Source organism: Hydra viridissima, unplaced genomic scaffold, assembly GCF_058129835.1.
Source record: "Hydra viridissima isolate aposymbiotic clone 2 unplaced genomic scaffold, HvirCarnegie_v1 scaffold_5, whole genome shotgun sequence".
In the NCBI taxonomy this organism is placed as follows: domain Eukaryota; kingdom Metazoa; phylum Cnidaria; class Hydrozoa; order Anthoathecata; family Hydridae; genus Hydra; species Hydra viridissima.
In genome coordinates, this window is record NW_028324304.1 from 15,925,569 (window position 1) to 15,944,391 (window position 18,823).

The 18,823-nt window shown below is 27.5% G+C and overlaps 2 protein-coding genes, 1 long non-coding RNA gene and 1 pseudogene across 3 annotated transcripts; 2 read left to right on the forward strand and 2 right to left on the reverse strand.

The window, feature by feature from the left end:
- Positions 1-2,315: 2,315 nt before the first annotated feature.
- LOC149888930 (histone-lysine N-methyltransferase set-1-like) lies at positions 2,316-3,722 on the forward strand. Its single transcript, XM_090087988.1, has 5 exons — positions 2,316-2,402; positions 2,483-2,648; positions 2,728-2,923; positions 3,165-3,520; positions 3,672-3,722. Exons 1-4 carry the CDS (start codon positions 2,351-2,353, stop codon positions 3,228-3,230), a joined length of 480 nt encoding a protein of 159 aa, XP_089944114.1. The 5' UTR covers positions 2,316-2,350; the 3' UTR covers positions 3,231-3,520; positions 3,672-3,722.
- A 1,978-nt stretch (positions 3,723-5,700) lies between these two features.
- LOC149888931 (uncharacterized) lies at positions 5,701-10,008 on the forward strand. The gene is made up of 5 exons (XM_090087995.1): positions 5,701-8,021; positions 8,111-8,188; positions 9,038-9,118; positions 9,448-9,552; positions 9,872-10,008. The coding sequence occupies exons 1-5, from the start codon at positions 6,665-6,667 to the stop codon at positions 10,006-10,008; spliced, it is 1,758 nt and encodes a 585-aa protein (XP_089944121.1). The 5' UTR covers positions 5,701-6,664.
- On the reverse strand, positions 8,762-11,139 carry LOC149888932 (uncharacterized). Its single transcript, XR_016452644.1, has 2 exons — positions 11,067-11,139; positions 8,762-9,137 (listed from the first exon to the last, which is right to left on the reverse strand). It is a non-coding gene; the product is annotated as an uncharacterized LOC149888932 (long non-coding RNA).
- Positions 11,140-13,838: 2,699 nt separating this feature from the next.
- Positions 13,839-15,738, reverse strand: LOC149888933 (uncharacterized; annotated as a pseudogene).
- Positions 15,739-18,823: the final 3,085 nt, after the last annotated feature.

An 18,823-nucleotide genomic window follows, 5' to 3' on the forward strand; every position in this document is an offset into this window, starting at 1 on the left:
TTTAAATTTTTATACATTAATGCCAATGACTACAATGAACATTTTGGCACTCCTAACTCCAACCCGCACTATTGGTACCCTTTATCCCAGCCGATCACATATACAGTAAACTCCTAATTATTCGAACTGGAACTTATTTGAATTTCCCGCTTATTCCAAGAAACTTTCCTTCCTGTTAATTTTTCTTGACAAACTCAAGCAGATGTCCGATTTTCAGTTATTCAAAAGTAAATTCTTTTAAAATTAGGCTTCGAATGACCGCGAATTTACTGAATCACTTTCATGAACGAAGACTTGAAAAATCTGTTTTTACGGTTTCAAATCTTTGTTACGATTCAATAAAAACAAACGGGTTTTTTTTCCCCTCTCCTAATAGAAAGGTATTATTAAGTAAGGATTCGTTCAGTATTAAACTTATTATCACATGTGCAATACAGTGCAGTTCGCGTTTACAGAGATTTAATATGGTCAATTTATATTAAATCAACTTTAGCTAAGCATGCAAACCACGTCAAGGTTCCTTTCTTCTTGCATGCTATTCTCTTTAGACATTGCGCTTAATTGAAAGGGGAAAAACTTTGACCATCTAAGTACTAAATAAAAAAAAAAAATCTTTAAATTAAAATTTTTCAAAAAACCCTTTTTTGAAAAATTTTAATACCATTTCTATAAATGTAATTTAAAATAACACAATATAAATCAACGTATGTATAATTAATAATATAAAAAAGATTTTCTAAAACTTACACCGTAAACTTTTTTAATTATTGCCTTAACTGATAATACTTAACTCAAAGATGTAATATTCCTTTTAAATGCTTTCTCCTTTCTTTTAGGAAACCAAAATGAGCTTGTTTACTTTTAAAAACAGTGAATTAGAAAAAAAAGTGAGAGATTTCGAATTGTCTGAACTGCCTCTAAACTTCTCTGATTTAATTGGCGAAGGTAGTTCAGCTAAAGTGTACAAGTCAGTTGTACAGAAGAAAATTTTAGCAGTTAAAGTTTTTAAAATGCAATTTTCAAAGAAACGTGTTTGGACGGTTACTGATCAATTAAGACAACTCCAGCATAAAAATATTGTTCAATTCTATGGGTTTAGTTTACGCCCTACAGCTCTTTGTTTTGAGATTTGCTGTGTTCAACTTAATGATGTGATTGTGCATTCGTTAAAAGATTTAATGATTATTTTAAATGACAATGATTATTTCAAATTAAGTGAAAGGGTCGACTATATAACTCAAGCATGCGAAGGAATAGATTATCTCCACCAAAAAAATATCATACATCGCGATATCAAACCAAATAACATGCTAGTGAGTGGCACTTTAGAAAATCTTATTGTAAAAATTTCAGACTTTGGAGATATGACAACAATAAAAAACACAGCAACAAGTAACGCAACAACAGTAAACGGAACAAAATTAGAGGGTTTAACAATAAGCTATGTAGCCCCAGAGATTGCTAAAAAAAGTACGAGTTTTCTTTCAGTATCGACAGATATTTATGCTATTGCTATTTCGAGTTTTGAAATTTTATCCAACCTTAGCTCACCTTGGGAAAATAATTTGCCTTTATTAAACGATGTTTTCCTTCTTGATGCAATTAAAAACGATGAAAGACCAAACGTCGGCATATTAAAAAATCTCTATCCTGAAAATGAGAAGGAGATTTGTCAACTCATTTACCTAATAACATTAGGTTGGAAAACCTTACCAGAAGAAAGATTACCACTGGCAGATGTAAAAAAAGTTTTTTGTTTTTTTTAAATTACCAAGAATTTGTTTACTATCATTTTCAAAAAAATATTCATTTTGATTTTTTAGTTACTCAAAGAATTGAATTTATTAAGTAGTAAAAGATTGGATGTAGAAAATGTAAATGTAAGTCACACTTTTTAACATTTTCTATTATTTTACGACTCATCATTTGGCTTAACAAAATGATAGAATACAAATCTCTCCTTAGAACGAACCAGAAGTCATTATTGATAATGTTACTAACTCGGTAAGCATTAGCAACTTTTAGCATACAACTTATAACTTTATCTCCTAATTCTTACAGTATATTATGTTTGAGGGCTAATACTTAGTACTTTTAATAGCTAGTACTTTACAGTTTCATTTTTCAGCACAAAGACTCTTGTTCATTGACAGAACCACATGTCACAACAATAACTGTTGAAAAAAAAACGAAATCAGTACGTAACTCCATTTACTATTATTATTCCTTAGATTGTTTTTTACCCATAAGATATTTTTTAATGCATTACCATAAAAAAAAAATTTTTTTTTTACTATTACCATTGTAGCAGCGTCTTTCTCCAACTGAAATAGCAAAAAATTATATATTAATGATGACAGATCCTGATTATATATACAAGAAATTTATTAACAAAACAAAAGGTAAGGAGATAACTGTAAGTTTGGAGAGGTAATATAAAAAGTATTTAAAAATATTATAAACAACTTTTTGTTTTACGTAGGATATGGAGTGTTTGCATGTAAAAACATTCAAAAAGGAGAATTTATAGTTCAGTACAGGGGAGATTTATTCCTAAAGTGTGAAATGATAAAAAAAGAAAAAGTATACGAACAAACTAATGCTGGGAGTTATGTGTATGACTTTATGCACAATAACATTGAATACAGGTAATAAACTTATCTTGCTTATTTCTATTTTTTGAAGTTTGATATTAAAGACATTTTTAAAAATCTCTTTCATATTTAGTATTGATGCCACTTCTCATGAGGAATACTTGGGTCGGTATGTCAACGACTTCAAATACTTTCCAAATGCAGTAATGAAAAAAGTTTTAACTGAAGATCAAAATCCACATTTGTGTTTATTTGCGTTAAAAGAGATCGAACCTAATGAAGAAATTGTATACTTTTATGGTGTTGATGGTTTAATGTGGCATGCAGAGGTAAGGTTTTTCAATTTGGTGATTCTAATGCAAAATAAAATCTAATTTTTAGTTTCAGTATTACTCCTAAAAGAAAGGAAAATTTGTGTAACAAGAAAAAATCTTTTTAAACATCGAAATTTTGTAACGTTGTAAAACTCTAGAAATAGATAAATATATTATGTAAAAATATTACTTAAATATTGCATAAATATAAAGACGTATTTGAAACGGTTTTAAAGTTTAGTTTATATACTTTAAGGAGTTAGAAAGGAAACAAGAGCAAATTAAGGAGTCAAAGGTAAATGATATTTTTCTAATTATTTGAGAATCTGTCCGTTAGTGAGATCAATACCATGTCAATATTTACTAAATATAAGCTACTAAAAAATAACTGTATGTGCACTAAGTAAAATTTGACTTAGCCTAGTACTTTTGAACTAAACTCTCCATTCGCATAACAAAGTATTTTTTATATTGCAGAGGAATAAATCAAAAAAAAACAAAGGTGAAACAAAACTGGCACAGAAACAGTCGCAAACAAATCAAGCAATAGAATTTAAACTTAGAAAAAGTGTTGCAGAAAATCCCCTATTTTTAATTAGTGATGAAAATCAAGTATTTTTTTTTTTTTTTACTACTTCTAAAACTTGTGCGTCTTCAAATTAAATGGAAAACACTAATACTATACACAACAAGAAAATGAAACCAAAAAAAATCAGTAATCAACCTTAGGTAAATGCAAAACAATATGCTTTCTATTTTTTAGAATTTCTCAGATTCAGTAAAGAAAGGCGCTTCTAATGATGTTAAAAATGAAGTGAGTTGGTTCTTTAGTAAAAACAAAAAAGTAATTAAAGTATCAACTTTTGCATTTAGCATCTAACACTACTTCAAATTAAGAATCCCCTCATATTGATAGAAACTTTAGAATATTATTTTATTTTTTTAGAATTCAGCTTGTAATATTCTGAGTATGCTTACAGATGAATTTGTAAGAATGATGAAACTTTTATTTCTTACTTTGTATTTGGTTAAACTTTTTAATTAAAATTTAAGCTTATCTTTGACTTCAAGTATTTAGTAGTTTTGTTGTTTTTTTATAATAAAGTGATGATTAATTGATAGATTACAAAAGCTATCACTTCTACTTGGATAAACAAGTCAAATGTAAGAAAAATTTATAGTCTTAATTGTCTTTATTTATCATATTGTTATTATATAAGTTAAAAAAGATGAAACACTCGGGTTGCATAAAATGGTAAATTATTATAACTTATTCATTTTAATATTTATAGAATCATTGTGAACCAGTAAAGAATGATTATGTCAACCAAAATAGTGAGAGTGTGAGTATTTTAAATACAAAATAGTCTTGTTTTACACAAGATATTTTTGTATTAAAAAAAATGATAAAAATTAGATCTATAAAACTAATTAAACTCTAAACAAATTAAAATTTTTAAAGACCACATTAATGATAATTTAAATACCAGAAAAATAAATGTGCTGAAGTTTTTTTGAGATATTTAACAACTGAAAAAAAAAAGTTAACTATAATAAAAATAAAACTGTCATTCTTAGGATAATTTAATTAAAAAATATTGCACTCAATACAATTTTTTTTTCAATAAAAAAAATTCCTGTTGATGATTTAGAATGAAGTTAATTCATCAGAAAAAATCTTATCAGACAAGATTATTGATGAAGGTAAGTACTTGCACATGTAAAAAGATGAACAAATGGAGTTTAAAAAGAAAACATTTGAATCATTTTTTGTAAATATTTTTTAAATTTAGACTTGGAAGAAATTGACTTGAGTGCTTGTAGCACATTACAAAACTCACATTTAGTAGAGGTAAAATTAATTTTTATCCTTTTTAAGTAATAGAATAAAGTCAAGGAAGTTCAATCAATACTGAAATATTTTTGCAGGCATTACTTTGACATTTTATTTTCTAATTACTTACCACTGTTCTTTCTTAATGTTAATACTTCAGAAAAGAGAAAAATTTAATTTTTTAGAATATTTAATTGGAAAAATTTTGCTTTCTATCTAAATGGTATTAAAAAATTTTTTTTTATCATTAATAAAGTATCCTATTGATTCAGATCGGAGCTAATTCTTCACAAAAAGATGAACTCTTATTGGAAAAGTTTATTGGTAGAGGTAAGCTTGTTCATATAAGCTCTAAAACTTATAGATATTTAGTAAAAAAAATTTTCATAAAAAGATTAACAAACAAGATTTTTAAAATTTAGACTTAGAAGAAATTGACTTCAGTATTCAAACCATATTACAAGACTCACACTTAGAAGAGGTTAAGATGATCTTTTTCCTAGTTTTTAGGTTTTATTACTTACATTACTACATTTCTAGATAGTAGTTTAAATATTAAAATTTTTTCTTTATATTACAAAAAAAAAAAAAAAAAAAAAAGAGAGAGAGAGTTTATATTATCAAACAAAATGTTTGAGTTGTTTTTATTAATAAAGAACAATAGTGCTAAGTAATAATGGACTGCAAACTAGCCCTAGTTAGTTCTTACTTTAACTCCCAAGAAAACCCTTTTGGAGCTATGAATATATACAAATGGTTGAGTAACTATGCAAAATTTCAAAATTTTTACAGTTCGTTTCAGAAAGATATTTGATTTTTAAGATTTTGATAAAAAACTTTTTCAATTAACTTGTTTCAAGAAAGCCATATTTTCTTTAGCCAAAAACTAGATTTGTAAACATATTTTAAAATGAATTGGAGAATCCAAGTTTAAGTTATGGAATCAAAAAAAAGGGTGTGGGGAAACGGAGGGTTTAACCTTCAAAAGTTGTAATTATATAATAAATTTTAAATTTCAGACAAAATTTTAATAGTTGCTCTACCCTGTGTATAATCATACCTCCATAGGGTTTTCTTGGAAAATACTGTAAACATTAAACCTGATTTTTACAGACCATATTAATAACAATTTAAATACCAGTTTTATTTTTAACTATAATAAAAATAAAACTGTCATTCTTAGGATAATTTAATTTAAAAATATTGCACTCTATATGATTTTTTTTTCAATAAAAAAAAATTCCTGTTGATGATTTAGAACGAAGCTTATTCATCAGAAAAAATCTCATCAGACAAGATTATTGATGAAGGTAAGTACTTGCACATGTAAAAAGATGAACAAATGGAGTTTAAAAAGAAAACATTTGACTCATTTTTTGTAAATATTTTTTAAATTTAGACTTAGAAGAAATTGACTTGAGTGCTTGTAGCACATTACAAAACTCGCATTTAGTGGAGGTTAAATTAATTTTTATCCTTTTTAAGTAGTAAAATAAAGTCAAGGAAGTTCAATCAATACTGAAATATTTTTGCAGGCATTACTTTAACATTTTATTTTAAAAAAAATAAGAACAAAATAAGAACATTTAATAAAAAAGAACATTAAAAACTACAGCGAATTATTTGAGACTATTCTAATTTATTTCTATTAAATTTTGTAGAAAAAAATACGTAGAAAACAACCTACCAGAGTTTGCCCATTCTGTGGTGAGCTGCATACAAAATTGAATCGCCACATCTTAAAGAAGCATAAAGATGAAAAGGCATTAGAAAAAATCAACACAAAAAATAAAACAGAAAAAAAAAGAATATTTCAACTAATTAGAAAAAATGGCATTCTGCAATACAATAGAAAACAATTATCTGAAAAAAACCCAACTTACCTAAGAGAGAGATACTCTCAAATAGAAAAAGACCCAGTAATGTGCACTGGATGTTTTGGGTTTTATGCTAGATCATTTTTTAAAAGACATGAGATGAGATGCACAAAAGATTCTTGTGCTTCAGCTTTGTGCATACCATTAAACACCATGGATTCTGCATCAATAGAAAATTATAGTGATGATTTTAAATCTTTTATAATTGGCAAATTAAGAGATGATGACATTGGATTACTCATAAAAAGTGATCCAACAATTTTAATGATTGGTTCTCGTCTCTATGATAAAATAAAGAGAAAAAAAGATAAACAGACAGAAGTAAGAAGGTCTGTTAGGGCTGATATGAGGAGATTGGGTCACCTCTACAAACATTTTAAATCGTTAGATATTCAAGCAGTATTTAACAATTCAACTGATATGTTTCTCCGTAAGAACTTTACCAACCTAACAAAAGCAATTAGTATTTATACATCATCTGAAAACAATGATCAACAAAAATCTGGACTAAAACAAGCTTTGTGTTACCTTATTTTAAATGCAGCGGAAAAGCTTGTAGGAAACTTTTTAGCTAATGATGATGATAGTGTTGCAGAAGATATTTCAAATTTCATTAAGCTATATAATCTGGAAAAAGAAAATGTCTTTGGTGATGCAAGTTACAACCTTAATAATAGAAGAAACAAAAAACTTAAAAAACCAGCAAACTTACCTGTTGAAAGTGACATTATCCTTCTAAGAAACTTTACTATAGAAACAATAGATAAATTAGTAAATGACAAGTTCATGATGTGGGATCTACATTCATTTGTTTTGCTAAGGAACTGTACTTGTACAAGGTTAACTTTATTTAATGCCAGGAGAGGTGGTGAGCCAGCCAGGTTGCTTTTGACTGATTGGAAGGAAGCAGATGAAGGGGCATGGGTTGATCAGCAAAGAATTAAATCTTTTTGTGATGATTTTGAAGACAATCAGATGAAAATAACCTATCAGACTGGAAAAGGGAATAATCATCTTGTTCCGATTCTTTTTCCAGTTGATACAATAGCAGCAATGAGAATTTTGTCTGATGTTAAAATTCGTAGTGATGTTGGAATTAAAAACAACAACCCTTATGTGTTTGCAAGTGGAAAGAGTTCTGATAGTCATTGCTCTGGTTGGCATGCACTTACAAGCATTTGTGAAAAATTGCCTATAATAAATAAAACTAGGTTAAATGCTACTACCAACAGACATAGGCTTAGTACTCTTATCGCTTCACAATCAATGATAGAGAGTGAACGCAACCTTTTTTATGAGCACATGGGGCATAGTGAAGCAATTAATAGAAATATTTACCAAGCTCCACCTGCCATCATGCAGCTCATCAAAACAGGAAAGCGATTGCAAACCATTGATGAAGGTAAAAATCAACCTAAACTTTAACAAATTTAAAATGTTTCTTCCTAAAAATTTCTAAAAATACCTACAATTTAAACAATATCACATTAGGTGAACAAAGTACAAGTAAAGAACCACAGAAAAAAATACAAAAGACAAGTTTGATCAATCATCCTCCAGAAAATAATGGTAAATATATAATTCTTACTAACCCAATATTTTTTAAAAATTACACACAGGAGTTTAACTTAAAACAAAACCAAAATCTATACATAAACAATTTAACTGTTTTAGTACTTTTTATCGTATATATAACTGAAAAATAAGGCTCAGAGCTTCTACTTTGTTATGTTAAAGTCTCAAACAAAAGAAAGAAATAAATATTGGAAATAACAAATATTTTATCACAGCATTAGTAATTAGAAATTTGCCAATAATTGTTTGAGCTATATTATATAAACTTGTTTTTTAATAGGTGTTACCAGTTCCTATAAAGAATTCCAATCTCATTTAAGAAACATGACTTTAAGAATGTTTTCTTTTTAACATATATGTATGTATATATATATATATAATATACTTTCTTTTAAAACTTGATTTTTTAAAGAAACTCTATACTACAGCTTCATTGAGATTCATAGTAAACAAAAACTTAAACATCATACTTTACAGCATGATTCCTAGTTGCTCAGCAAAATGTGAAAAAGCTTCAGAAATTTGCCATCTCACCAAAATCTTGTATATAGAATTACACAAAGTTGCTTATGCAAAAGTTTACTTGCTGTTTTAATTACTCTATTGTAAATATTTTGGTACAAAGATTTTATAACTAGTTAATACTAAACTTTCATTATTACTAGATAATGGTATTTATTTTGAGAATGTCATGATAAAAGCACTCAGTTCCTTTCGATACTTTGCAGGCTGGCGTTAAAAGACTATCCAGTAGCAAAATTTTTGTTAAACTGTGTGTATTTAAGCAATACTCATTTCAACTAACTTGGACTTGAATTGATGTTCTTTTGTTAATTATTACAGAGGGTGATATAAAAACGCCACTTTTTGAAACAGATGCAAGTGATTCAGATGATTCAAAATATGAAATTCACAGAGAGAATGGTAGCTATGTTTTTTTTTTCTAAAACAAAATTGAGTAATAAAAACACAAAACAATATAAATTTCAAACTTTTTGTATCAAATAATATGATTATTTCATTTGTTATGCATGCCATTTTCATTTTAATTGAATTACTGGAAATTAGTCTTTTTCAAAAAATTGATTTCTTATGATTTTTCTGTTCAAATCATTTGTCAAAAGTCTTACCTTGCATTCAACAATACGAATAAGCAACTACTATAATAACATTAAAATATATTTAACTATATCAATTGAACTTTGTAAAGAGTTATGCAAAAACATTTCCCCCATTCATGGTTTTAATTTTAGAGAGTAAAGCAATAAACAGAAACTATTGTCGTTGGACAGTTGAGTATGAAGACCTGTTTTTTAAATGGTTTCAAAAATACTTGGACAAAAAAGCTGGTTGGCCAGGTATTTATTTTAAATAGAGTATGGTATCTTAAAATGCATGAATTAGAAGCTTAAGCAAATTTATCTAAAAAACAGCTATACCAATTTGGTGTTTATGTTACCTAGCAACAACTAGTTATAATGAAATCCTTCAATTAGGAGCAGTACAAATCATATTTGTATATTAAGTGAACTTAACTGTTATTGAAAAATTAGTTTTTAAACTTTAACAAATTAAAAAAATGTAAAGTATATTTTTATAAAATTTCTTACTGATGTATTTCTGAGAGTAAGCTAAATTTTATCACTAAACAAGCAAAAAAATGACCTTTTTATTTAGAGCGTGATTACATAAAAAGGTTTCAAGAACTCGTACCATTCTCATACAAAACAATTAGAACAAAAGTAAACAACGAAAGAAAGAAAAGATGTAACTCAGTGATGCTTCGCAAAAAAAATATGAACATTAGTGTGTGAGAATATCCTACTTCAGCATTTCTCTTTTTTTTCTTCTGTTAAATCTTTAACTAACAAATTCTTAACTGCTTAAGTATTCTTTCTTGTTATCTTTATTATAAAAAGCTTCTTTAAGTTTCTTTAGAGCAATTTTATTAGCACATGATTATTCCAGTAAAATAGTGAAGGCAAAACTTGTGCATTATTACTTTCAGATTACTTAAAAATGTTGCAGCTAAAATCCTTTTAAACTAACAATCTTGTTGCTAAATATGACATAAATTAATATGATGAATCCAGAATTAATTTTAAAATAATAAAAACATAAATAACTTCTAACAAAACAGCTATATTTGGTGGAATGATTCCTTATTTTGATGTAGCCACTTTTTGTTTATATACTTCAACATCAAGTAACAAGATTGCTAATATTGTATTGCAGATATTATTTATTTTCATGTTTATTTTTACTGTTCGTGAATGCAGAGTATTATATAAGAGAGGGTGCAATTACTTCAGAGAGTTTTGGAATCTTGTTGAATGTGCATTAATTTTATTTTCTCTGCTGGAAGTGGCTTTCTATTTTTACAAAGGTATTTGTTATTTTGAGACACTTTTAACATTTAAAAGATTTGTTATTCTTAAAGTATTATTAATTAATACTTGGATTTTACTTTGGATTTTGAATTTTAAAGTCATCATAAAACATTAATACTTGGCTTGCTCTTTAATATTTTTTTTTACCTATTTGATGCTTTTATAACAAGTGTTGTTTTCCTTCCCATCTCCGTATTAGTATTTCTCTTTCAGTCTTATACTGCTATATTTCAGAAGTTTTGGATGATCCATTTTTTTTTTTGTCTTTGATTAAAAACTATAAGAACTTGTTTTTACTTTATTCTTAACATTAAATTAAAATATATTGGTAAGTTTCAAAAAATTCAGCGTCTTATATTACTTTAAAAGCAGAGTGAACTAAAAAATATATCTAAATAATTTCTGAATAAGCATTGAACTTATATAGATGTATTAAATTGTATGCTTACTTGAAAGGCTACAAAAATGAAAGTTAAACTTACAATAACATAAAATAATGACGAAGACTAAGAAGACTTTTAAGCCAATATCATTTCAAAGAATCCCCAACCGTTTTACTTAGCATGCGTTTTTAAGAACTAGATTTACGCATGTGCAGAGCTGTTTAAAACTAACGGCTCCGGAAAAGAAAAGCAGGAAATTTTTATATACAAGGAAATAAAACTCTTCTTTGGAAGATGATAGGTCTTGAGCTTTACATAAAAAGAAATTTACACAAGTGATGCAGGATAAACCAAATTTCACTTAAAAATTTAAAAAGAAAAAAATTTTTATACTTTTAATTTTAAAATTCTATTACTTTCTTTTTATCTTTTTATGCTTAAAGACGAAAGATATCTTTTAAATGACCCTAATTTTCCAGTTCACCAAGGCGAGTACTTTCTATAGCACTCTCCTTAATAGCTAGTAATTTGACTTTGTTCATCATTTAATTTTCCTGAAGAATAGTTTACTTAAGTTCGACAATAATTGGGGACTTTTTAATAAACATTCGCAGTTTAAAGTATTAGGCAGCGTCGGGATAACGACTTTTAAAAACGGGTTGAGATAAGAGAGCACGAAAAAGTCTCCCATGGTTGGAACCTTGATTAATTTTCCTAAAAAGATAAAACCTTTACAAAAATTTCTCAAAAAATTTAAAGCCTTCGATTAATTATAATATTAAATTTTGTCGCTTTAAATGGTGAAAAACGTCTACCCACCTGCATTTACGAGATAGAAAAAGTTAAAAAAAAAAAAAAAAAAAAAAATGGTTGTAAGAAAATATCTCCGAATTACGACGGCACTCATTATATTTTTCGAGCATATCGGAAAAAATGTAGTTTATTTAGCAAATTTTTTGCTTCTTAATCAATGAGGCAATTATTGCACAAAATGCTCATCTATTGTTACACTCAATAGTATTAAACATTAAAGTAACTTGATTGGGAAAAGAAAGGGGAAGTCATTACCTTAACCGGTTTTTGGAATAACCAAATACTAATCTTTTCCAACACTCAATACCTCTGGAGCTCTAAGCATTTTATAAAGATGTAAGAGGGTATTCATACTTTAGAAAAGGAATGTAGAGAAAATTTATTTCATGAAATATTTCAATTTATTAGGAAATAATAAACCTAGCTAAATAAATCGTAACTAAATGACGATTGCTCGGAAAAGCATTCTGTTCGTAAAATTCTGTTTACAAGAAGACCTTGCGCTGTACGCAAAATTTAATGTCTGCTTTAAGTTAACTTAGCGTCAAAATTTGCGTAAAACAGACTGGTAGTATAAACAATTTCGCTAAACGGACATCAAATTTTATTTTTCATATTTGTAATTAATCACCTAGTTAGGGAATAAACACTTTACTAAAACAACTAAATTATAGATTTATTTAAGATTTTTAGCAAGTTATATTGAGTTTGACGTAGGTTAAATAGTGTCCGCTTTAGGTGGACTTTTTTATGACTGTCCGCATTAGGTTGAAATAGTGTTATATATATATATATATATATATATATATATATATATATATATATATATATATATATATATATATATATATATATATTGAAAAAAAATAAAACAATACAATTATTCTTTTCTTGCAAGATAAAACTAAACCTTAAGTTGATAGAATCCCTACCCTAATGGGACATTAACTACTCTAAGCCTAACCTAACTCTGCCCCAACCCTCAGTCAATGTGTGCTGTCCCTAAATCATTCAATATATATACACTCTGCTTTGATCCTTAAATAAATTAAAAAATTTAAAAAAAAAATAATAAAATAATATAAAATAGTAAATCAATTAAATAAAACTCATACAACATGAGTAACTTCTTATTAAAACTTGTGAATTTTAATCCAATTGGGAATTCTGCTGTATGTGTGGTGTCATTGGGTTGGCTAATGAGTGAGTGTGTATGTATGTATGTATGTATGTATGTATGTATGTATGTATGTATGTATGTATGTATGTATGTATGTATGTATGTATGTATGTATGTATGTATGTATGTATGTATGTATGTATGTATGTATGTATGTATACATACATACATACATACATACATACATACATACATACATACATACATACATACATACATACATACATACATACATACATACATTCATACATACATACATACATACATACATACATACATACATACATACATACATACATACATACATACTAATACATATATCAATGCAGCATTAAGTCAACACATTGACGTCACACGTTTTTGAGGGGAAGCCTGTTATCTCAGTACATACATTGACTGACCGTTAGGGAGAACATGCAAGGAGTAGTACATACATCGACTGAGGGTTAGTTTACCTTTAGGTTGAGGGTTAGTTTACCTACCAAATGCAGCATGAAGTCAAATATACGTGCGTTTTGTAGTTGTTTTTTGTGCACCTTAATTCATGACAGGTATTTGTTTAATTGGTTTCATCAATTAAACAATTACCTGTCATGAATTAAGGTGCACAAATAACAACTACAAAAGGCACGTATATTTGACTTAATGCTGCATTTGTAGATATATATATATATACAAAAATATTATAATTTATTATATATATATTATAATTTGTTATATATATGCTATACTTTAACTATACTATAACTTAATTGGTAATGTTAAAGCAAGTAAAAAAGGTAAATCAAGTAAATTACTTATTTTTATTACTGTAATACAAAGAAAATTTAATAGAATTGAAAGGGTCGTTTTAAAACAACAGGTTTATCAAGATGTAGTCAAATGTGTAAAATTGGATAAACAACATAAGATTCTTTTTTACATGGCAGCCGAACAAACTTCAATAATATTTCTGATGCATCTGCTTTGTATAGGTTAGAGGAAAGATTAGAAACTCTAAAAATATTAAGATCAGATGATGGCATTGGATACTTAAAAAAATCCTGAATTGTTCTATATTTTTTATATAAAACAGTTACTTTGCCATCATGTTCCTCTACAATATTACACACTTTTGCAACATCTGAAGAAATTTTAATACAAGCATCTCTTTCTTTTGTTGCAACAGTAAGTCCATCTTTAATAATGATTGAAAACTGTTTTTTTGTTTTTAACTCTGGCAAAAGAGGCCCGTTTTGGTGCTGTTTTTTTAATTGAAATTTATTGAAAGACTGAAAAGTGACATGACTTTCAGACTCATTCCAACGATTGACAACTTGCTGAAGTACTTGTTTTGGTTTTCTTACCATACCGCGTAAAGATTTTAAGTAATTTTCAAAAACAAATGCTGAAACATTGTCAAGGCAACCAAACCTCTCTGCATCATATGATAGATGACGTAAACTATGTACATTATGAACAACATTTTTCTTACCATATAATGATGTGTAGTGATCAACAAAAGCATTTAACAAATTTGAAGCTTGTAATAAATTGTTTTTAAACAAAGAAGGACTCAAAAGAATGGTCATTCCACATTGTGAAAGAAGAAAATTTTTGTAGTATTCTTCTGGTACTATATCAACAATAGCAACAGCGCCAACATATAACAGAAAAAGCCTAAACTCTGTTGCCTTAAATCTATCTAAAAAAGAAAAAGATCTTGTTTTTCTAGCAAACTCTTTAGGTATATATTTGTACATACTTTCTAATCGAGCCGTTATAAGAGATATTGAAACTGATCCAAAGGTTGTCCGTCGATCTCCAAACCCATCTTTCCACATCTTTAAGAGTCTTCTGACAACACCTAAACAAACTAAATGCATATAGTCAGCAGGGAATTCCTTAACCATATCTATTTTTAATTCTAAAAGGGGAGAACTTCCTGTGTGATGTTCAATATTAGCCTTTTTTCTAAATAAGTAATCACTCCTTAATTGATTATCACTGCCAGAAAAAGTCATTTTATTAAAATGTTCTCCTTTGATGTTACACATAAAACATGAATAATAACCACTGTGGCCTTTGGTGCACTTGATAAATGCTTTAGCTGGCGTATCACATACAACTGCATGTATTTTAATTACTATCTTTCTCTTTTCAATTATAATTCTTCAAACATTTTACACTCTTTAACAAGCTTATCTAAAAAATTATTCACATTAGGTATTCCATTTTTACAATAAGCAAGTCCAATAAGAAATGGTGATGTTTCAACATTATGAAAAAATCCTAAAATTGGCCAAAACTCACCTGAACTTGATTTAAATAATTGAAGTCCATCAAAACTTAGCTGTAACAATAAAAAATTATTTGTCAGTCCAGCTTTAATTAATTCAACTACATAATCTTTAATGTGAAAATGGTGATACAAATTATCATTTCCAATATTGTCTATAAAATAAGGAACTTTTTTACCAAGTAGACCATTAATGCTTAAAGGTAAATAAGGATGAAATAATTTAAGTCGACTTAATAAATCAGAAGTCGCAGCATCAGTTATGTTAAATTGAGTATGCCACTCACGGAGACTTGAAATAATATCAGGTATAGCTGATTCATTTTTAAAAAACATTTCTTCGTCATCCAGGTAAGAACCACAATAGCTGCTTTCTTCATCAGATTGCAAATTTGATTCAGTTTCAAAAAAATGTTCTACTTTTTTATTTTTATCATCAAGTACACTTGTGAAGAAATTGTTGCACGGTGAACTAACATCTGGCAAACTCAAAGAAGTATTCAGAAGTATTAAATATTATTTATTTAAACATAATTCACTTTCGTTTGTTTCTATAAATTGTTTCATTATATTATTCATGGGATTCAACTGCTCCCGTATTTCATTCTTCACTATATTTATTTCAGCTAAAACTTTCCTTCTTTTTGTCCAGGTTGAACTTTCGCTTTTCCTTTTAAAGCTCACGAAGAAAGAATAAAACAAAATCTAAATAATATAAAGTAATTGTTTTAAACCAATGTAGATATTATAACTTATATTATTAATATAGTACAAACTATGAAAATATATTATATAATACTATTAATAATAGTATTATATAATATACTTTATAATATTTTATAATCTTAATACTGTTAATAATAGTATTACAAAATAGTATTATTAATAATAGTATTAATCATGTCAGGTTATGATATTATGCATTACATTACTCTATTATTTGCTGTTGTATTATAATATAACCTGTTATGAATTACAAAGTTTCTTATCATTTATTAATGAACTAAAATAAATTTATTACAAATGGAAAATCAATACGTAAAAAGTAATAAGGAAACGGACGTGAGTTGAAAAGTTAAAGATGGCAAAATTTACAAAATAGGACATGCGCAAACGCAAAACCTTTATTTTATCACAAACGTGGTTCTAGCCTGGCACAAGATCGGCAGGATCGGCAAAGTTGACCGATCGTAAAACAAGCGTGGCCAACCCTTGGTTGATGACCGGCATCACTGGCGCGGTGATGCCGGTCATCAACCAATGAATCCCATGCATGGACCATGCATGGCAAGTTTACTGGGCTGGTGCCCTAGATCACCAGATCTCAACCCAATCGAAAATATTTGGTCTTGGATCGACAATCAACTGACATACCATGAAATTCAATCAACTCAGCATTTAAAGCAACTTTTGAATGAGTACTGGCTGAAGGTACCTCGCTTGATGTGCATGAAATTAGTTGAATCAATGCATAAACGAGTTTATCTTTGCTATAAAAACAAAGAAGGACACTTCAATTATTAATTTCGCTTTTTTTTTTCATTTTTTGTTCGAATGTTGCAATTCGTTCAAACTTTTGTGCTTGTTATTTTTCCTATAAGATTTTTTGTAATAGCTTTTTTCTAACTAAATATTAAAATTTTTATAACATGTTCATATTCATTTTAAAGCTAATTACCTTTTCTTTAATAAATAAAAAAAATTAAGTCGATATCATTTTACAGTTTTTTTTTATTAAACAAAAACCAAACATACTTGATAAAAATTCTGCAATCGTTTAAACTTTCGTGAATAGCTGTAGTAAAATTAATCTATTTTTATTAAAATATGAACATAGTTCACAAAAGAGTTAAATTAATGATTTTTTTATTGCTAAAATAATTAGCAAACTATTTGTTCTTTTCAAAATTTGAATTCAAAAATTGATAAAAAACAATTTTATTTTAAGTTTTATTTTTTAATTTAAAATTCATATACAGAAGAATCTTGACTAGTTTTTAATCACATATCCTAATTTAATAATATAAAATTAGAAATAAAATAGATTACTATTTAAAACTACGTTTTAGTTAATTGTATAAAAGTAATAATTACCTGGTCTTTACCGGTAGTTTTAATGAAATGTTTGAATTAACAGTTGATTTTTGAATTTCTTTAAATATTGCACCTATTATGTGAGAGTTTTTGATTTCCTTTACAGTTTCTGTTGCTTGTGACATTAACACACGAAGAGTAGTTATTTTTATAAAATCATTAAAAAGCAAATTGAGACCATGAGATATTCATCCATAGCAATTAAGAAGAGGATAGCTGATTTTTAATAGTTTCCATGCCTTTTTCACGTTTGCTGCATTGTCTGTTACTATTCCCATAACTTTTTTAGAATTAATTTCTTCTAATACCCTCCGTATTTCATCCGCTATGTATTCCCCAGATATTGTTCACATTCGGCCAAAAAATAGTTTTTTTACATGATCTTTTATCATAAACTAAATGACCTTATATTATAATATTGTTTTAAGTTTAGCACTTACGTTAAATAGTTTAATGTTTTCAAACTTTGAAGAACTATGATGCGCTATTTAAATTGTTTTAAAAACCTCAATTTTTGTAATAAACATGTTGCACTTTGTGAAATTGAAGTATTGTCTCTTCATAAATTAAATAATTTTTTTACAAATAATTAACAACAAGGTTTACCCTGAGATATTATTACCTCAAGGTTTGCTAGGTATTCCAGGTTGAGTGAAAACCCTGTATAAGCACCACCTTTAAGGTCCATTCTTAACAATCCAATTATAACAAGTATATTTAGCAATAAAGAATCATAAGATTCCAGCTAATCTTTTTTGCATTGACTAATAATTCTTACCAATTACTGCTTGAAAACTCCCAGTTGATAAAAGCCTTAACACTATTAGTACTTTTGCTTATGAAGATATTGGGTTGCTTCTCAATGTAATTGGTGACAAATTATTGTGTAAAGTGTTGACAATATCTCTTATATTACTTTTTGGTAAACAAAACTTTTGAAGACATTCCACATCAGAGTAATCGCTTAAAGCAACACAATGAGTCTCACGCCAAATTTGATCTTGATTATATGCAGCTAGAATAATCGGGATATCCATTTTGACTAAACTATTATATAGCTGTTAAAACAACGATATGAATTATAATCATAATACTTAATAAGACATGTACCTTTTTAAAAAAAGTGTTGTGAAACATATATTTAATAATAGTATTATATCTTTATAAAATGTTGCATTGTTGTAAAGGTACTGTGCAGTCATATTTTAGTACAGGGATTTGTATAATACAGATCTCCACATAATATAACATCTTATGAAGATATTGCTCTATTTATATATAAAATAGGAAAATATCTTTATAAAATGTTATATGTTACATTTCACACATTTTTGAAAATGAGCATAATTGCTCTGAAAAGCACCGGAAAAACCCTTTGGTGGGAACGATATACACACCTTCCTGAGCAGTTTTTGTCAAGTGTTAAAATCTGCATGACAACTTTTTTTTAACTTCAAAGCAAAAATGCCAAATTCTGTTAAAAAGCATGAT